Raw genomic sequence first — 18973 nt, 5'->3', positions numbered from 1 at the left:
AGCCCCGCGACCCCGAAAGGGACAAAACGGAAGAAGATGAAAATGAATAATCATAATTAAAAAACCGCTGGGAACGCTTTTAAAATGGATCAAATTGATGAACTGAATGGGTCTTTCAAAGGGCTTAAAAATTCTAGTACTTTAATTTGAAAAACCTGTTGTGGTGGTCTTTAGGCATTTAAATACAATTGAGAAATTCAACGTTTTAGGGATGTAGGGATTACAATTAAACCAGTTCGATCACAACCTCATGAAGTTTTATCTTACAACTTTACATGGAAGCGTAAGATAATGACTTTTTTTCATTTCTAAAGAATACAAATGTTTATCAAATCCAATTTACACACATTTAAGTTAAAACAGATGTACATCTGGTAAAAAGATCCTGGTAAAACGAATAAAAAAAAAAAAAACATTTTAAAAGTCTTTATGTTTGGGGTTCCACTTTAGTTTTCTCAGTCTTGATCAAAAGACTGCCTTTGAAGCATCATAAAACTACTTTGACGGTACAGTTTCTAGTTAGTCCACTTTGAAACTGTTAAATGGAAACACCTAAGGTCCTCAGTATGTGTAGTGTTGTCTTTCACATTGACATAAAAAAAGAACAGATGAGATATAACTTTAGAGAGAAGAAAGAAAAATAAGAAAACTTAGATCTTGTGACTCAGGTTCTAAGACCTTACTGGGTAATGCGTTATTTTCTAAGTGTTCCAGTAACAAGTGCCAAGAGACATCACTTTTTCAACCCACCGCTGAGCTAAATTTGGGCTCCTTGAGGGATGCACTTCTAACACAAAGCAATACTTAGAAAATGACTGGTGGTTATATGCCAGCTTCCAGGCATTTATGTAATTATTGGTGTTAGTTCTTAAGGTATCAGCCGGGGAATTCACTGTGTGAGGTTATTAGTTCCACTTGGAGGAGAAGAAAAAGCAGATCTCTGCAGGCTTGAAAGCGTGTGTCATGGGACAGATCATGAAAAGGGAAAGTCACCTGAATATGAGCAATTTAAGCACAGCAATGATTCAACTAGCAACTTTTGAATAAAAAGTTACAAAAAAAACTCAGAGTTGACTTTTTTTAATGGCTTATATATGGCTATCAGATACAAAAAAGTGTGATAATTTCCTTAAATTGTGAAAAGTTCAACTGTTGCCAACGTTTTGTGTTTGGTAGTACAGAGTTCCATCCTTTTTTGCAGGGGTAACGTTCTAAAAGTAAACCCTCAATTGGTGAAATCTGTGAAGTAGGATTAAAGATGTAAGGCTGTACTACACACTTTAATCACTTTTCTCAGACACACTCGAAATTTTTTTACACCTTTTTCTTTTGTTTAAATTCTCAAAGCTTAAACCTTTGTAGAAAAAAAAGTGATCACAATCAAAGATTTATGTAGATTTGGCGATCTGAACACATTCAGTACGGAGGAGACAGACAATGGTCTGCAGCCAATCAGGGCGGCGAACTGAAACGGGAAGTTTGCATATCACCATTGAGTCTCTAAAAACCATCCAAATAATTTTTGAATAAATGCTGGGGCTTTTATTGGAAGATGTACAGTATATAATTTTCCTTTACCGTAATTGTTTTTTTCCTCAATTAACATCAAAACAAAGATTAATTCAAAAAATTCAGCCAGAAAAAATGTTTTATGAGAATAAAAACCAAAAGCATTGTTTATTTATTTTTGGGACACTGTGGTAAGGACGAGCAGAAACAAAGTGGCTCACTTATTTAAAATAATTTTTTCATGACAATGAAAAAGAAAGATTTCTTTGTAGATAGGACCTAAATAGAAATTAACCCCTAGATGCATTCATGCAGGAGCTGTTTTCTAGTGTCAAAAGGCAACAGTTTAAGGAAATAATTGTAACAATCCAGCCTTCAGTCTATACTTTGCCTCCTTTTCTAGTGCAGTGTGACAATAAGCCAAACGAGTGTGGGGGCTTTAAATGAAGGGGGGAAATAATCATTCATCAACTAAATAAATATCAACTATGAGGTTTAAATAATAAAAAAGAAGCAGATTGAGAAAGTAAAAATCGGCAAGTAAATAGGTGAAGATCGATAAAAACTAATTACAAACTGTATTTTTCATGAGAATACAAGTTCTGGCAAATGTAAAATTGGTGTCACACAATTGAGCCTAATTGTTCTAATTCTTTGCTTTGTACCAAGACCTTCATGTTAATATGATATGTTTATATATTCTTAGTACCATAACTGTTGCAGCCCTTCCTTTACAAAGTTAGTAATATTCGCCCTTTTAATAAATTCAGACAGGATGTGGGGACAATTACGAGGGGTATTGGTTTGGAAATGTAATGTATAACTTGGAAGGGAGTGTGGAATAAATATACATCGCGAAGAAGGGAGAAGAGTTGGAGAGGAAAATTAGAGCAGGTCTGAGCCAAAGAGTCGACCGCCTTCCCGTGGTGCTCTTATTGCAGCGCAGCTGCAGCCAAGCTCAAGTTTGTGTTGGCAACGACAGTCAGATGATTCCCATTCCTGCTGCGTCCTTTTTGCTCAATCCCTATGGGCAAAATCACCACAGGAAAAAACATACAACCGTATCTGGTTGACGCATACCTGTATTACACAACTATTGGGGAATTGAATCTTCTATTTATGCTTTTTTTTCCCTTGGGCAAAAAGCCAAAGAAAGAAAAAAGACAACAAAAAAACAAAGAAAATAAAAATAGATTGCTGCTTGGCAGTGCTCCAAAACAGACAGCAGATCCTAAATTTAACTTAAAAACTGCTTATTTACATACAAGTTAACATCTAACCAGCAAACTTTCTTTATAAATGTATTTACATGTACAAGAAAAAAATTATGGTAAATACTTATGTATATTTTTGTTTTTTGTTTTTCAGTGTTTTCCCAAAGTTACAGCTTGAATTATGAATTAACTGCTTCTTTAACAACCTTCTTAAATTAAAAAGAGTGGCTTATCAAAACAAAAACAATCTTAAAAGGGTTTGAACATGAATAAAAGAAAGGAGCACCACAGTTAAATACCAGACAGGATATAAAGATAGGTGATAATAAAATTAACACAGCTTTCAGAAACCACAATGAAGAGACGGCAAAAGATAGAAAAACTGTCATCAATACTCACAGCTTTTTAAGTGATGACAAGCCCAGAAAAGCACCTGGATCAATATGGCTAATCAGGTTACTCCGCAGATCACTGTGGGGAGAAAGGAAAAATTTGGGGTCGGAATGAGTCCAAACATGAAAAAGAGAAATAGAAAAAGTAGATACAGTGGAAGGCCTGCACAATAAACTACAAAATTATCATTATCGTGATATCAGTCTATGTGATATGAATATCGCAAAAGATGTCGTAAACTGCGATAAATGGTCACCTTAAATGTTTCCATACGTGCTAAAACAATCTTTTGGCAGTTTTTGGTATTTAACGAATGTAGCCCTTTACGCATTTGACCAATCAGACAGACTTGCTCACGTTGTTGTCCATTCGAAAAGAGCCTTTTACTGCTAGATGCCTGCCTGCTACGTTTGACGTGGACGTGGGTTGTGTTGACTTTTATTAAAATAAAACTCTTGCAGTGAAATAGAAATGATGTATTAGTTGATTAATTAGTTGTTCAAAAAACGTTTCTTTGGATACATTTTCAGAAATCTTCAATTGCGATCAGATGTTTGTTTTCATTCCATGATACTGGACTGACTTCTCTACAAAGGTTTGCACTTTGTGAGTTTAAACAAGAGAAAAAGCATTTAAAAGTTCTTGTCTGTCTGAGAAAAATGTATTTAGTGTGTATTTAGGGGTTTTACAACCATAAATATCTGATCCTACTTGGCAGATTTCACCCATCCTGGGTTGTTTTTAGAACATAACTCCTAGGATAATTGAGGAATCACTGATATACACACACTTGACAGTGTCAAGTCAAATAGTGGAACATGACAAATGAGAAAAAAAAAACAGAGTTTCAACACCAAATAGAAGCAACAAGTTCTACATAAAGTGCAATTAGTTGATTCTCAGTCATTTTCATAGTCTGCCATAAAATGGAATTGTTTAAAAATGGTCTTACAACCGACTGCAGATGTAATTCCACCAAACTGTAAATCGAACACACCTTGATGTTCCACACAAACTGCCAACACCTCTGCTTGCAGAATTTGTTTGAACTTTGGCATAGGCCCCTGTGCTTTTGATGTTTCCAGCATAAAATCTATTTGACTCGAAGCAGAGAGAGACAGGCAGGAGGTGTAGACAGAAACTGCCACTACTCCTAAACACCCAGGAGGGTAAAACAAGTTGTTTCCCCTTGTAGGGCAAGGAAAGTATGCATGATGCTTCCATGACAGCTGTAACTGCTTGATAAAGTCCAGACAACTAAGCTAGGCTTTGGAGTCTGGTGGAAAATGTTGCAGTTTGACCTTCTGCTGCTTATCAGCCTTGTAGTGTGAACCCAATGAGGAAATGTGAGAAGTTATTATGTAAACCATTCTAGGCATATTTTGGATATGCCTATTCATTCAGGGAAGAGCCTTCTGCTCGTTTTAAATGCAAGAAGCAGACCTTTTCCAAGACTCATCCAGCTATCATCACTGCATGACTGCTGTCACGACCCGAGCCTCAAAGGCGTTCTTTGGCTCTCACATCACAAACTCGCACACGAGTACACAGCCTCTCTTCACATAAGTTCAAAGGCTTGCAGTCACAGATTCCTGTGGTGCTGCTCACCTGCACTGGCACTACCCAGGCAGTCATTACAGGAGGTTCAGGAGAATCCGTTCCCCACCTGAACCCACACAAAGGACCTCAGGGTAATTCTGTCGGTTTGATGTCAACAAACCGTCATCTGAAGTAGAGTTTGTGGCCATTGATAAGTTGCAGGGGAGGGTAAAAACTGCGGTTTTCGGAAACTTTTGATCCGAGTCAGAAAGAGCCGATAACTCTGCGCGGTAGTGTTGATAAATAGGAACAAAGTAACAAAGACATCACAAGATGTTCTCACAGACGGCTGTTGTTATGGTGCAGTTAGGATCTGAATAACTCAGTCAAACTCTGTTATAAGCCTTGTTTTCTGTCTTGCTTTAAAACTTAAAAGTTAATATATCAAACATTAATGCAAATGTCTAAAAAATGGATTACAAACAAATGGATCTGTGGCATAGCTATTGTTTTGCTGGCAGGTGATATCTGGAGAAAACAGAAACCTATAGGAACCTCAAACTACTGCAGATGACGGTATATTAAATTGCATTTGTTCTGAAACCTTTAAAATGTAATTACACAGAGAAAACAACTAACTTTCTCTGGTACTCGCAGTGAAATGAAAAGCAGGGTGTGTTTTGTTACCGATATCTACTATTTAAGATTTGAGTAAAAAAGGTTGGAAATGTTTCTGATGTCTTAGAAAGCAGTTCTTGAAATTACTAAAGAATGTCAAATATGCTATTATTGTAATATGTATACCGAATTAATCAATCACAAAGAAAGTCAGCACAGATTCATCAAATTTCATTTATCCTTTTAGATACTTGTACTTTCGAACTAAATACTTATGTATTTTCTTCAGGAAAAACTGATCTTATCTAATTTTTAATGCAAAGATTTATAATTGTATTAGTGCAACTTCCACCTTTGTTCTATATGTATCACTGGTTCTGCGAAAAAGGTCATTAACCAAATATACTTGGTCTTGAATGGAAGTTTAAAACCAATCTGACACTGAAATGAATTGTAAAATCCAAATCAAAATTTCTATAGCATTTCACAATGCTATCAGGAGCCCGAATGTTTTACAGTAAAAAGACAATATCAAGATTTTTTTTTAAATTGAGCAAATTAAGTAACAACTTCTTAAAAATAACAACAAATAAAATACATAAAAGACATAAAAAGTGTAAAAGAAACAAGATGCCCCCAACTACTGAGTAGAAAAAGCCATTCTAAAAAAGGTAAGTTTTTAGTTGACATTAAAAACTCTTCAGGGTCTGATGACATGCACAGTTCTGGGGGAAGATTATTACATAACTGGGGGATAGTAAAAGAAAATGTATGGTCACCCATGTGACATATTTGATTAGGTCTTACATCTTCTAAGAATTTCCATACTATCCCCAATGGCTGTTTTTTTTTTTTCCCACCTGGTACTTAAATAGATGTTCACAGCATGATGCTGAGGTTAACAGATTGACCCCTTTTTCAGACGGGGTACACAGAAATATTTAATGCATCTTTGAATGCAAAAGTGGAGTATGTTTAAAGAAAAACGGGTAGTGTTATCAGTGCCGTTTACTGATAAATGTAACATTACAGTCTCAATTAATGTCCCCTTTTTAAAAAGATCAGCTGTAGATGTGCACATGGCCGTCTTTGATGAACATAAAGTGTTTTTGTTAGAGGCAAAAACACAATAGAGTACTTCCTGCCCTTTATGTCTAAGTCGTATACTTTTTGCAAGCATATCTCACAAATCATGTGACTCCAAGCAGAAAGTATTCACCACAAGAGTCTGAACTATTCCAGCCTGTGTGTTACTGCAAACAGCAGCACTTTATATGATCTGACTTTAGCTTTTCACTTGGGAAAGGATTTTTGAAATGTGCTTAGTTTCATATATATTTTGAAATGAGGCTCATTCTTTCAAAATTAGATAAAATTAAAGGAGCGTATTACAACAGTAACTCCAATATAATAACACATAATGATGCATGGTTGTTTTGTTAAAAACTGTTGAACTGACGTCACTAAGCTCTTCAGGGACTAGCAAACAGCCTAGCTACTGCCGTTTTCTTTTCCTCTTTAAACCACAGTGAGCATTCCAAGGCAGAGGATTAGAGAGGCTTCAACATGTGACAACAGCCTGGCTTGGCCTTCACTTTTAAGACACAATGCAGATTCAGAGTGGCTTATATACAAGCAGAAGCACCTTTGAACCCAAGAAAACACAGCGGTCTCCACAGTTACTTTCCAATTTCACGCAGAGAGCTGGAGAGACGTAATCAATTCTTTACCCCTCTCTGGTCCTCACAGCCAGTCGTTGGCTGAGTTACCGCCGCCGCATTTAAGCAGTCCAAAGAGGAAGAAGAGAGGTTCTAGGCTCTCAAACGAATAAAAAAGCCTTCCCCCTCCATTGAAAGTTTGAAAGAAGTGTGGGAGGGGCTACAACATTCACTCAGTGTGCACGTGTGCGTGCATGTGAATTATCCTGCTAGCACCTCTGGCCTTGCATTGGCCTCACTGAAATCACAAAAGAAAGAAAGCCATCTATAAATCTGGCCCCACTGGTGTAGGGCAAACAACAGTGGGGTGGGGTTTGTTGGACACAATGAGGCCTGCTTACTGGAGGTAAAATTCCCTGAGCATTCATGCAAATATGACAAAAACAGAATTTACAACAAGCGTCTGACAATTCAAAAGAAAAACAAATTTAGAGCAAAATTGAAACATTTACCAAAAGTCGAAATCAGCATGTTCATTTTTAGGGATCTGTAACACTTGGGTGCAAGAAAGTAATTTGTTTTTATTATCAATGGAGCAAATGGATAGTATTTGACAACATTAGACACAAGTTTTAATCAACATTATTAAACCAGTTAAAAACCCCATGTCTTAGTACCTCTAAATCAATTGCCTATTATTTTTCGGATCTTAAGGCTTTTTAAGCAACCAGAGAATAACAGCAGAAGTTTTCTCTAGGAATTCCATGTTGATGTAGTCATGTGTTATTATAGCCTTGGGTAAAAGCAGGACCATTAAAGGTTTGGTTATTTTATCTGTTTGCACCCATTCCAATGTAATAAATCACTAGTGGCCTATACGGAAAAGTCCAAAGCCTTTATTTGCTTTACACTAACAATACAAATACCTTAAACACTGTTAAAGCTGAATCCTAAAAAAATAGCAATGCTGATTTTGTGTCACTTTTTGTGCAGCCACATGGCCCCCAGCCCGATATAACCGAACAGCTGTATATCAAGTTAGTGCCACCAGGCAGACAACAAAACCTTGGGGGGTATAACTATAATTAGCCCTTCTAGTTCTAGATCTCAAGCCTTCCACTTTAGACGGATATTTTTGACTTCAGCAAATAGCTATGTGGCTGCCTTCTCATTTTTAAAACGTTACTCTACAAATCAAAGAATCACTTGAAGAGTAAAAGATGGCTAATGCAGTGGTTCACAGAATGCATAACACTAAAGGTAGTTAGGACAACATGCTCTAGACCTAACTTGATCACAGAGAATGTGGCAAACGTAGATGTATATTTTTAAAAGAGAATATATTCCAATTATATTGTGTGAAACCAACCACCCGTCACCCGTCTTGAGTAATGTATTACTTACAGTTTTTCCAAAAATGACAATCCAATGAAGGAATCCTTTCTGAGTTCTTGAATCTTGTTGTTGTTTAAAATTCTGTGAAAAGAAAGAAACCTGTCATGAAAAGGAAAGCAAGTTTGCAGCGTTGTGTGTTGCTTGAATGTCTGCTCAAATGTATATACAATAAAAAAAGAATGTTTCATTAAGAAAATCAACCTCAGCACCTGAAACACCAACAAAAAGGATGCAAGTAAATAAATGTGAATAAGGAATCAAAAAGGATCTAGAGCTTTTTTTTTTTGATTCAGGTAAAGGTCAGCCCACTGTTTATTTTTGACACACAGTATTTGGTATTTTTTCTTTTTTGATTACACTTCTTGTAGAAAAAAAACTGCAACAAGTCGCTTAGTTTCTAATACCAAAATTTATAAAAGATTACAAAAGGGGCTGTTTCATCGATGAAAATAAAATTTGTCATAAAAGGTTGAGAAAGATGATGCTTGGATACTAGTTGAGATCAATACTTAGAACAAAAGCTGAAGTCAGAAATGTTCAGACATTTCAGGTTTAGAAAACTCTGAGTGAAATTTTTGTAGCTTCCTTCTTAAGTACTGAAATGCATTTTGCTAACTAATTCACGGTTAGTTACCATTAGACTTAATCCACAATGTGCTAAACTTCATTTTCTGTCCCCACAACTTTGACCCATGTCTCTTCTTTTCAAGGAAACTAGAAGCATTGTTCACTCCCATTACAAACCAAAGCAAGGACTTAAAGTCAGTGGCAAAGAACATTAGGTCTTGTTTGTTTGGTCACTGAAGTCGCTTTCTGTTCTGTACAATAGGCATCAGACTCTTGATGCACTCCCCAGCACAGAGCCTGCTGCTTGTACAGGTATGCTACTGCACCATTACCTGAACTCCAGAATTGTATAGTTATGCTATAAGCATGAAGAGTGACAAAGGATATTCAAACACCAATTGGGCAACAATACGTGGTGACCTATGATCAAAGATCTTTTGTACCTGCATAAATAAAGTACAGGCTACAAGATTTTACATTATGAAAAAAAAAAGACTTACAATCATGACTACAAAGGGGTTTATCTGGACTGGAGTTGTAGTTAAGTATTTGCCAAACTTAACATAAATAGATCGCAAATAGAAAAAAAGTTGTATGTTTGTGACCTTTTCTTATGACCGAAAGAAGAACAGTAAAAGCTATCAACTACTGTTACAGCCTATGTGGCAACTGTGCCTGGGGACACATAGTAAATGAGTCATTTTGAGTGGAGCCTCTATAATTTTATTGGCACAGTTTGGTGGTGTGTTGCGACCAGGCCCTTTGTGTCACCAAGATCACATAACAATGCTTTCACCTCCTCCATTAAGCTGGTTCGCGGACAAAAATTCAAAAAAGCCAGATCAGTTAACCTGATAACTACTAAGCATGAATTTGTACATTTACCAGTGGGGGTATTGAATATAAACTTCTCATCAATGACATGCACTGTTGAATTTCTGTGCAGTGTTTTCACTTCACAGAAAGCTGTAAAATTAGATGTCATCAGTAGATTGTGAAATTGAAACATATCTTGGAATAACTTGAGCTTGGATGCACAACATTCAAGCCCTATGACTCAATGGGTCGTCAAATTAAATCCGTAAAAGAGGCTCTCCTGAGGGTCATAAGCCATTTCCTTGTCTTCTCTCTACCCCCCACCCACTAATCAGTGGATGATTTCCTGCCTTAACCCCATTCCTCCCTCTTTCTCGTGTCAACATTGTTCAGATGGCATGCAAGAAATTATTTTGGCAAAAAGTAGGGTTGTGTTCTTCGCTTTCCACCAGTGCATTTGTGACAGTGATACAAGAGCTGGTCACATAAATACTATTTGTACAATAATTGGGAGTTTTTTTCTGTCTACAAATCCCTAATAACATTACTGCCCATCTCTGCATGTCAGCTAGACTTTTACAAACTACCGACAAACCCATGAAACTTTCTAAAGCAGTCCCAAATGTTGAAGTGCCTCCCTTGTTCTTATGCATTCACTAGATAAAACTTGACTGAATTCAGGTAAAGAAAAAGAAACTCCAAAGGGATGTACATGAATTTGACGTTATGCCGGTTAGATGTTTAAGCATTGAACTTTCACTCCGAGTCCTAATGTTGAGTGTCAAGCAGGAAGGTATTGAAGAACACTTTTTTGGTATGATTTGAACTAGGCCTGCACAATATACCGCAAATTTATCGTTGTTGCAATATCCAGCTCTGCAATATGCATATCGCAAAAGACAGTGAAAATCGCAATAAATCGTAAACCTTAAATGTGATAATACAACCTTATGGCAGCTTGAAGCATTTAACGAATCAAATAAATCCCTTTGTGCATTAGACCAATCGGATGGACGCCTTCACCTTGTTGACCAATCGGATGGAGGCCTATTATGTTAGATGTTTGTCTCCTATGTCAACGAGGGTCATTTGGAGTATAATTTTTAAACTGTTGCAATTAAATGGGAATGTTTTTGTTTATTTTTTTATTTGTTTATATACCGCAAATTATACCGTTATCGCAATATTAATCTTAGATATCGCGAGTTTTCCTCATATCGTGCAGCCGTAATTTGAACCAACAATCCTCTAGTCTTAGGGAAGACATTCTGCCACTGGGCCACTGAGCCAAGTAAAATAATATCGATAATTATAACATGAATGGTACAGCATAGCAGTCAAAAACTGTTTGTCCATGCACCAAAACCTAAAACAGCCATCAGAGGAACATTTTAAATAGCCCAACACATAAAAAGAAACATAGAAAGGCCAAACAAAAAAACTGTTTCTAAACATTTCTTTTCCAGATTTTGAAAAACCAACTAATTTTTCACAAGTTTTGGCCAATATAAAATAACCAGTATCGGTTAATATCTTCTTGGGTTTATATCTTCAACCATAGTTGAAGATATAAACCCAGGTTTTAAGTGTTGTTATGGTGTTAAATGTTTAGCCATACCGCACATATCACTGCTGCTTTAAAATATTTAAAACATACCACAAGGTGGCAGAAACATTGGTTGCAAAGGCAATGATGTGTTCATAGTCATTGTAGCCGTAAAGTCATCCCAGAACTAAACTGCCAAAAGTAGAGGCAGAAATGTTTTCATTAGCCAATCCCAATGATCATTGTCTAATGCAAAAATACTTGGATCCTATCCCATCTATGAACATCCCAACAAGGTGCTACAGCCTTCCGTTTTAAAAATGCTTAAAACTATAATATTAGTAAATTAAGAAAGACAAAAAAAAAAACAAAAGGCATGGTTTCTTTAGAAAAAGGTTAAAAGTGATGAAAATGTTTTGGGTTTTATGGGAAGTCTTGACGATTTAGAAAATGTTAATGAGCTAGTTTTTGTTTTATTTGGCAGTTTGAGAATGTCCAGGTACGGTAACCCAGCAAAGTGGGGCAAGTTTAATAGCAAACCATATCGACAATTTATAAAAAGCTGCAGACTAAGTAAATGTCTATAAAAATAAAACCTTGTTCCGAAATGCATGGAACAAGGACATTTGTGTCATCTTTTTAACGTAAGCTACTAAAAGGATCGCGCATGACAGAAAAATAAATGAGTTTACCATCAATTTTAGAGCTAAGGAGGTAAAATCTGATTGAAATAACATGAAAAATTCTCTTAAGAGAGACAGCAAGAAAACAGATGAGTGTGGCTCTTCCTTCTAGTTTACACTGTTTGAAAACCACAATGTTTAGTGCACCCCAGTGTGCCATCAACTTGGGCGCGCTTTTTGCTGCGGCAAAAGGAAATACCTGCTTCCTTCCCAACATTAATCCTGCATATCTCTGCGGAGAACTAACCCAGGTGTATTCATTTAAACTGTCCCAACAGTGCTGTGAATAGACCTTGGTTGTACAGAAATATGACAAAGGTGTGTTTGTAAAGCTCAAGTCAAAGGAACTTCTATTCATATACATACGTTGGCTGAAACTTTTACTTCAACTTTATAGACCCAAAAGAAGTGAGGATTAAATTTAACTCTGTACTATTTCACCGAGATTCATGCTGACGCGGGATGACAGGCCGGCTGAAAACTCATTTGTGCCATTTCCTCCAGATCACTTTAGGCATGTGGTATCACTTGCAGTGGACTCATGCAAGGAATGCATTGCTCATTTTTCTTGACAGAGGGGCATTGAGAGAAGAGCTGCAATGAATAACTTCATGCTCTCTGTGTCAGGGTAACCTATTCATTTAAACTACCTAAAGAGGCCCACTGCTCAAGACTGTCCCTCAACTTGTGAAGTCACTTTCTTGAATCAAGTCAAACCAATTGTTTTGGAATTACGTTAATTGCGTCAACGGTCAAAGAGTTATCGTATTTAAAAGAATGTAAAACACTGGGAGTTTAAGCAAATTCCTTTTTTCAAAAATTATGTCAGTAATCTGCACTTTAGTCTCATTTTTTCAAATACAAGAAAACACGGTAGTTTTACTTTGAAAATGGGCAGCTTCACCAACACTTTATTTTGAAGATTTGTTTACTTCCGGTGAAAGTAGCACTGCACATTCAGCTTTTTTTTAGTTTATAAACTTACAATTCAACATTATTCTGCATTTCAGAGCAATAAATAGATCGTTCCCGGACTGTATTTTTACTACACTTCACTATATTTATAATGATCGCCAGTCAGCGATCTTGGACGTCGCAAATATTCCTACTTGAATCTTCGAGGGCAGATCACAGCCCTAGTTAAGAATGTGTTACCTATTGGTGCAAAGCCAAAATAAAAAGCCGCTTTTCTCTGTATCAGCAGATTCACATTGATCACATAAGCAGTCAAAGAGTAATGGTATGTCAAAGTGCATGTGTTATGTAGTTGTCGCTGGTGACATTTCCAGTGTTGAACAATTACATTTAAACTTTTTAAGTCCTAAATTCCTAGGAATTTAAAAGTTGAATTTTTGTGCCTTTTATTTTACTAATTTTCAAGACCCAATAAGATGTTTTCACATAAGCTTTTCAATCACGTTTTGCATAACACACAAAACAAATGAGCTTGAACGTATCGTTACATGTTAAGTTCTATGTCATTAGTGAAGATTTCAACTTTGTTTATTTAAGCATGAAAAAAATCTAGTCAATTTTAATGAAGTTTGTGTCTATGTCCAATACATGAACAGATCTATGAAGCGAATAACAGTGTATGGATAGACCAAACCGCAGCATCTCCCTTACATGAAAAGCGCAGAAGTGCCGTTCAATAGAACCTCCGCAGAGTCATACTGGCTTTTGCAGGCTGTAAATTATCAACACTGTGGAATCAACGCGGACTGCTTTTTTGTTTCCATTTGTATCCAGGGGGAGACTTGACAGGGTTTCCGCTGTTTTCTTTGGTTTTTTTTTTACAATATATAACAAAACTGAGGTTGGAAGGAATTCCTGATATCAGCAGTATTTTAGGCTCTCAAAGTAAAATGATCTTAATCTTTAAAAGTTATATTCTCTACATTGTAAATTGTAACTAATATTAGTAATGTAGAAGCATGTTTCCACCTCCAATCTGTTTGTGTCAAAACAATGATCTGCATGATTAGGTACCAGCACAAAAAAAGAAGAACTCAAAAATACTGAAAGCCAAGCACGAAATGTACAAAATGGTGTATATTTTCCCTATAGAAAAGACGCAGCTTGGGGGGTGGTGGGGGTGGGGCGGTTAAAATGATTCATAATTCAGCATAATTTACATGCTTAGGTAATTACAGAAGATGGATAAAAGACAGATTTTTTTAATTCAATTATAACAGCATCTGGCACCATCTAGCAATTTAATAGCCATTTTTTTCCCCACTACCTTATTTTTCATAATTTTATGCTATTCTTTCACATACTAGCAGTATTTAACAAGCTATTTAATGAACATTAAAATTTTATATCTGTTACATTTATTATAAATTAACCCCTAAAATCACAGCTGTTAGCAATAATGCTAGGAAACCGCATCCACTGCATTTAAAGAAGGCAGTTTCTAAACAATCACAACATAATCTGTATTACAACAGGTTTGCACCTCTTCTAGATCCTTAATTTTGTTACAAACACTTGACATATAAACAATTGAATGAATTGCAATAAAACTCAGAAAACCTAAAAAAAAAAAAATTTAGTCAGTGATGGTGACAGCTTTTGATAATCACAAATTAGTTTACCGGACAGTTCAACTCCTAAAGCTATAAACACAGCTTTAATTTTCTTAAAGTACCACTCCGATCATCTTTTGTAGAAGTGTTCCCAGTGGTCTTTTTATTATGATTATGAAATTTTTAGGCAAAAAAAACTATCGTTTTCTATACCATTGTTTCTGCAGACCAGCAGGACTTCATCAGGAATTTGCCTGTGATTTCCCATCATACATTTGTTTACACACTTCTGCTAGCTTTCAGCCCCTCACTTCCCCAAGCTAACATTACCTGCACAGCAAAAGTTGCTAGCAATTTTGTAGCTGTCCAGCTGTACAGTTTTGAGCCAGATGCCAGCTCAGACGAGGATAATAAAGATGTACTGGATCCAGTCATCTATAAGCGGATGCTCTTTTACATTTTAAGGCATCCCTCAAGGGTCCTTTCCAGGACATGTAGTGTTTCACTTTATAAGAAGCAGATGATTGCTTTATTTCGCAGTAAAACTGTAGTATTCTTTATGCAACAGGTCTTTAGGACCAACCTATTTCTACAAAAATTGGAATGTACTCACCGTATTGACACTAGCACATGAGACCACCACACCCACAACTGAATTCCTGCCACTCTGCAGAAACTATGTCCTAGATAACACAGTTTTTTTTTTTTTTTGTCTAAAAACTGCCTCATCGCAAATAAAAGACAACTGCAAACACTTTTTAAATAGTTTAAGAGAAGATCAGAGTAGGTCTTTATTATGATTTAATCTTTTACATAAAAAGATCTAGCTATGACTTTTAAGGCATGCACGAGAATGAACATAAAGACCTTCAGTTATCAACAACCAGCGTCTGTACAATGTTATTCTTGTACTGCTAAAGGTTATGGAATTTACCCCCGAAAGATTAACAGCAACTGATACCCAATGTCTCCTTTTCAGGATAACAAAACAAAACAAATGAAGCCACAAGTGCTTCCCTTTAACATCATAACTTTTGTAAATTGAAAAAAGAACACCAAACCAGGCACTGTAAATCCATTTGAGGCATAAAGTATAACTCTAAAATGGGATAAACATAAGGCTTACTCAGGTGTGCTGTCAGGAGCTGAAACTGAAGTTAATCCCACCAGTTTATGTTACAGCCTGGAGGAAAAACACAACCAACCAGGATTTATTCCCATCCTGTCAGCTCTTATAAATAAAATACCCTCAAGACAGTCATGTGTGATCATTGGCTTAGTCATGAACACATCTAAGTGAAAATAAAGACTTTTTTTAGTCAATCAAGCTAAGCTTTTGTAAGTTTTGTGAGGTCATGTAACTTGATAGGGTAATCCTTTTCCTTAAAAGCTTTTCTGACAATGGTATCACGTTGTTTGATTAAGGTTTCCTTTTTTTTTTTTTTGGTGGCAGGGCTGTTCATTCACAAGTTAAAATGGCTGATATATATATACTCACAGAGTGACGGTTCTGTTTGGGTAGGAGTCCGGGGGCAACACCTGATTGAGCTCCATGTTGCTGCAGACCACCCTTATGTCGGATGTTAGGCTTTTCCCACCGCTTTTGGGGCGTTCGTCGGAGGATTTGCAGGCGGGCGGCGGCGTGGAGCGGCAGCAGACAGCCGCCAGCAGCAGCAGCAGCAGCAGCAGCAGCGGCGGCGGCGGCGGCGGCGAAAACACCAACGACCGCAGCCTCATACTCACGAAAGACCACCAAAACCACTACGGCATTGACGACGACAGAACAACAGCAGTGTGCTGGAAGGGAGTTCGCCTTACAAGCTGGAGAAAAATAAGACCTTTGTCCTCCGCGAGCTTTCCTCCATTTCTCAAAAATATTGTTTCCTTTTCTCGGGGTCAAGTCCAACGGAGGTGTCCTTTGTTTGGCTTATTTACAATTCCCATTCCGTTCTGGCGCGTGCTTCGTTTCCCACAAAATCCATGTAGTAAACAGAAAATTCCAGCTAGTTTCTAAAAAATGTGTCCGGGTTTTGGAGCTTCTTTGTTGCTCGTGGCGTGGGAGCGGGTCCGTGTTGTCTTTCCACGGGCGGCAGCTGCAGTCATCTCAGGTTATTTCTCTCTAAAACTTCAGGAAATATCGTCAGGCTCTACATGAACTCCGTGGTACTTTGTTGTACCCTCACCGAATGCGCGACAACATATCCACGAATACACACACAGTCACAGGAAATTACTTCCCAAAAACTACACAAAAGTGGAAAGTTGTACTTACAAAACCTCCCAAAATGATTCAAAACCATCAAAAATTAAAGTAAAACCAGATAAAACTTCATAAAACTCGTATGCAAAAATAGTGCTACTCCGAATCTGAGATTTCCCTCAACTAAAATCGTCATTGAACAAGCTAGGCAGGGGAAATTAAACAACATCCGCTCTGCCTTTCAGAATAAAAGCACGTTTTAAATTGTGAAGTGAAGACAACTTTGCTTTTTCCCGAGAAACAACTGGATGGAGGGGACAAACCACAGTGTGTGTATATATATCTATATATATATATATATATCTATATATATATATATATAGATATATATATATATATATATAGAGAGAGAGAGAGATAGATATATAGATATATAGATATATAGATATATAGATATAGATATAGATATATAGATATAAAAATGAGACCCTTTCCATAAAGCAAAATTAGCATTTTTCTTCATATGAAACTAGTAGTTGCAGACTGTATAGGCACTTTCGGTTTTGAACTTGGTTTGTTTTGAGGTACTAAGAGATGAGTCAAGCCAAAAAAATAGAAATAAAATAAAGAAAATATCAAAAGTTTAATAATAATAATAATACATTTTATTTATAAGGCGCCTCTCTGAGAACTCAAGGCTGCCGTACAACATATGTACGGTATATAAAATACAATGAACAGTTCAAACAAAAATAATTAAATACATACACATTTAAATAAAATGTATATAAAAACATGAAAAAGTTACTGTTACAGTGAATAGGCCATTTGAAAGAGATGAGTTTTTAACTTTGATTTGAAATGTGGGAGTGGTTCAGAGTTGTGGAGGTCAGGGGGGAGTGAGTTCCAAAGCTGGGGAGCAGAGCAACTGAATGCCCTGCGCCCCATGGTGACAATACAGGAGGGAGGGACAGAAAACTGAGGAGCGGAGAGAGCGAGCAGGTGTGGCGATATGAAGGAGGTCCGAGAGATATGGAGGTGTAGAGCAAGATTTTGTATTGAATGCGGTATGGAATGGGGAGCCAGTGAAGCTGTTGAAGGATAGGTGTGATGTGGTTGATGGAGGGAGTGCTTGTGATGACACAAGCAGCTGAATTCTGAACCAGTTGAAGTTTATGGAGGGTTTTTTGTGGGAGACCAAACAGAAGAGAGTTAATGTACAGTAGTCCAGGCGGGAAGTAACAAGGCTGTGTACAGCAGTGGACTGAGGAGTGAGGGAGGGCAGGAGATGTTGTATGTTGTGTAGATGGAAGTAGGCTGAGCGGGGGATGTTGTTTATGTGAGAAGTGAAGGAGAGACTACTGTCGAGGATGACACCCAAACTCTTTACCTGAGGGGAGGGAGAGATGGTGGAGCCGTCGATGGAAGGAGAGAAATTATTAGTCTTGCTCGGGGTGCCTATCAGAAGAAGTTCAGTTTTATTGCTATTGAGTTTTAAAAAGTTGGAGGTGAACCAGGATTTGATTTAATTGATGCAGTCAACCAGCGCTAATGGAGGCAGTGTGGAGTTGGGTTGTCTGGAGTGATGGAGCTGGGTGACATCGGCATAGCAATGGAAATGGATGTGGTGTTTTTGAAAAATGAGAAGGTAGATGATGAAGAGGAGTGGACCGAGGACAGAACCCTGAGGAACACCGGTTGTGATAGGGATAGAATGAGAAGTGAAAGATTTCCATTGAATAAACTGAGTGCGGTCAGACAGGAAGGAATGAAACCAGTACTGATGTGACTAAATGTACATGTTAATTAAGTTTTTATCCTAAAAAATTTTGTAAGGATAAGACTAAAAATTCATCTCTGAAATTGTTCTGGGATATTGCTTGACTTTTTCTCATTTCCCACCCAAAAAATTAAGAGTCATTACCACAGTTCTTTGCTTGATAAAGAGTTAGGGATAGCAAACACTCTCTGGTGTGACAAAAAACAGGACTAATTCTGTTAGAGGGTCCCAATTAATGAAAAATAATTGGGGGAAAAAACACATTTTCAATTTAGTGATACCTTAAGTCCATATGAGTTTGAATAAAAAGGAAACTGAGCTCTGCATGCTTTCCCAATGAAGGGTTTTATAAACAGATTTAGTCAGTCCAAATATAAATTTTCCTTTTATCTTTTTTTTCCTCCATAAAAAGCACAACTATACAAGACTTTTTCCTTTGCTAAATGGAGCTTTTGTGCTTTCTGGTTGCTGTTTGTATGAAAAACAAACGACTGGTCTTCCATTCCTGTCGTCTCTTCTGATTGAGT

General features: G+C 37.0%; 1 protein-coding gene across 1 annotated transcript in view; it reads right to left on the bottom strand.

Annotated features, from left to right (window-relative positions):
- Positions 1-16898, bottom strand: part of adgra3 (adhesion G protein-coupled receptor A3) — a 28536-nt gene extending 11638 nt beyond the window's left edge. Inside the window, exons 1-3 of the mRNA XM_023966016.2 lie at positions 15965-16898; positions 8336-8407; positions 3123-3194 (exon numbers count right to left, since the gene is read on the bottom strand). Coding sequence (XP_023821784.1) covers positions 3123-3194; positions 8336-8407; positions 15965-16203 — 383 coding nt within the window. The 5' untranslated portion in view covers positions 16204-16898. The remainder of the gene's footprint in view (positions 1-3122; positions 3195-8335; positions 8408-15964) is intronic.
- Positions 16899-18973: the final 2075 nt, after the last annotated feature.

Source organism: Oryzias latipes, chromosome 18 (genome assembly GCF_053564925.1).
Source record: "Oryzias latipes strain Hd-rR chromosome 18, Olatipes_Hd-rR_3.1".
Classification (NCBI taxonomy): Eukaryota; Metazoa; Chordata; class Actinopteri; order Beloniformes; family Adrianichthyidae; genus Oryzias; species Oryzias latipes.
Note: the sequence above shows the minus strand (reverse complement) of the source record. Positions and strands in the feature narration are given on the sequence as shown.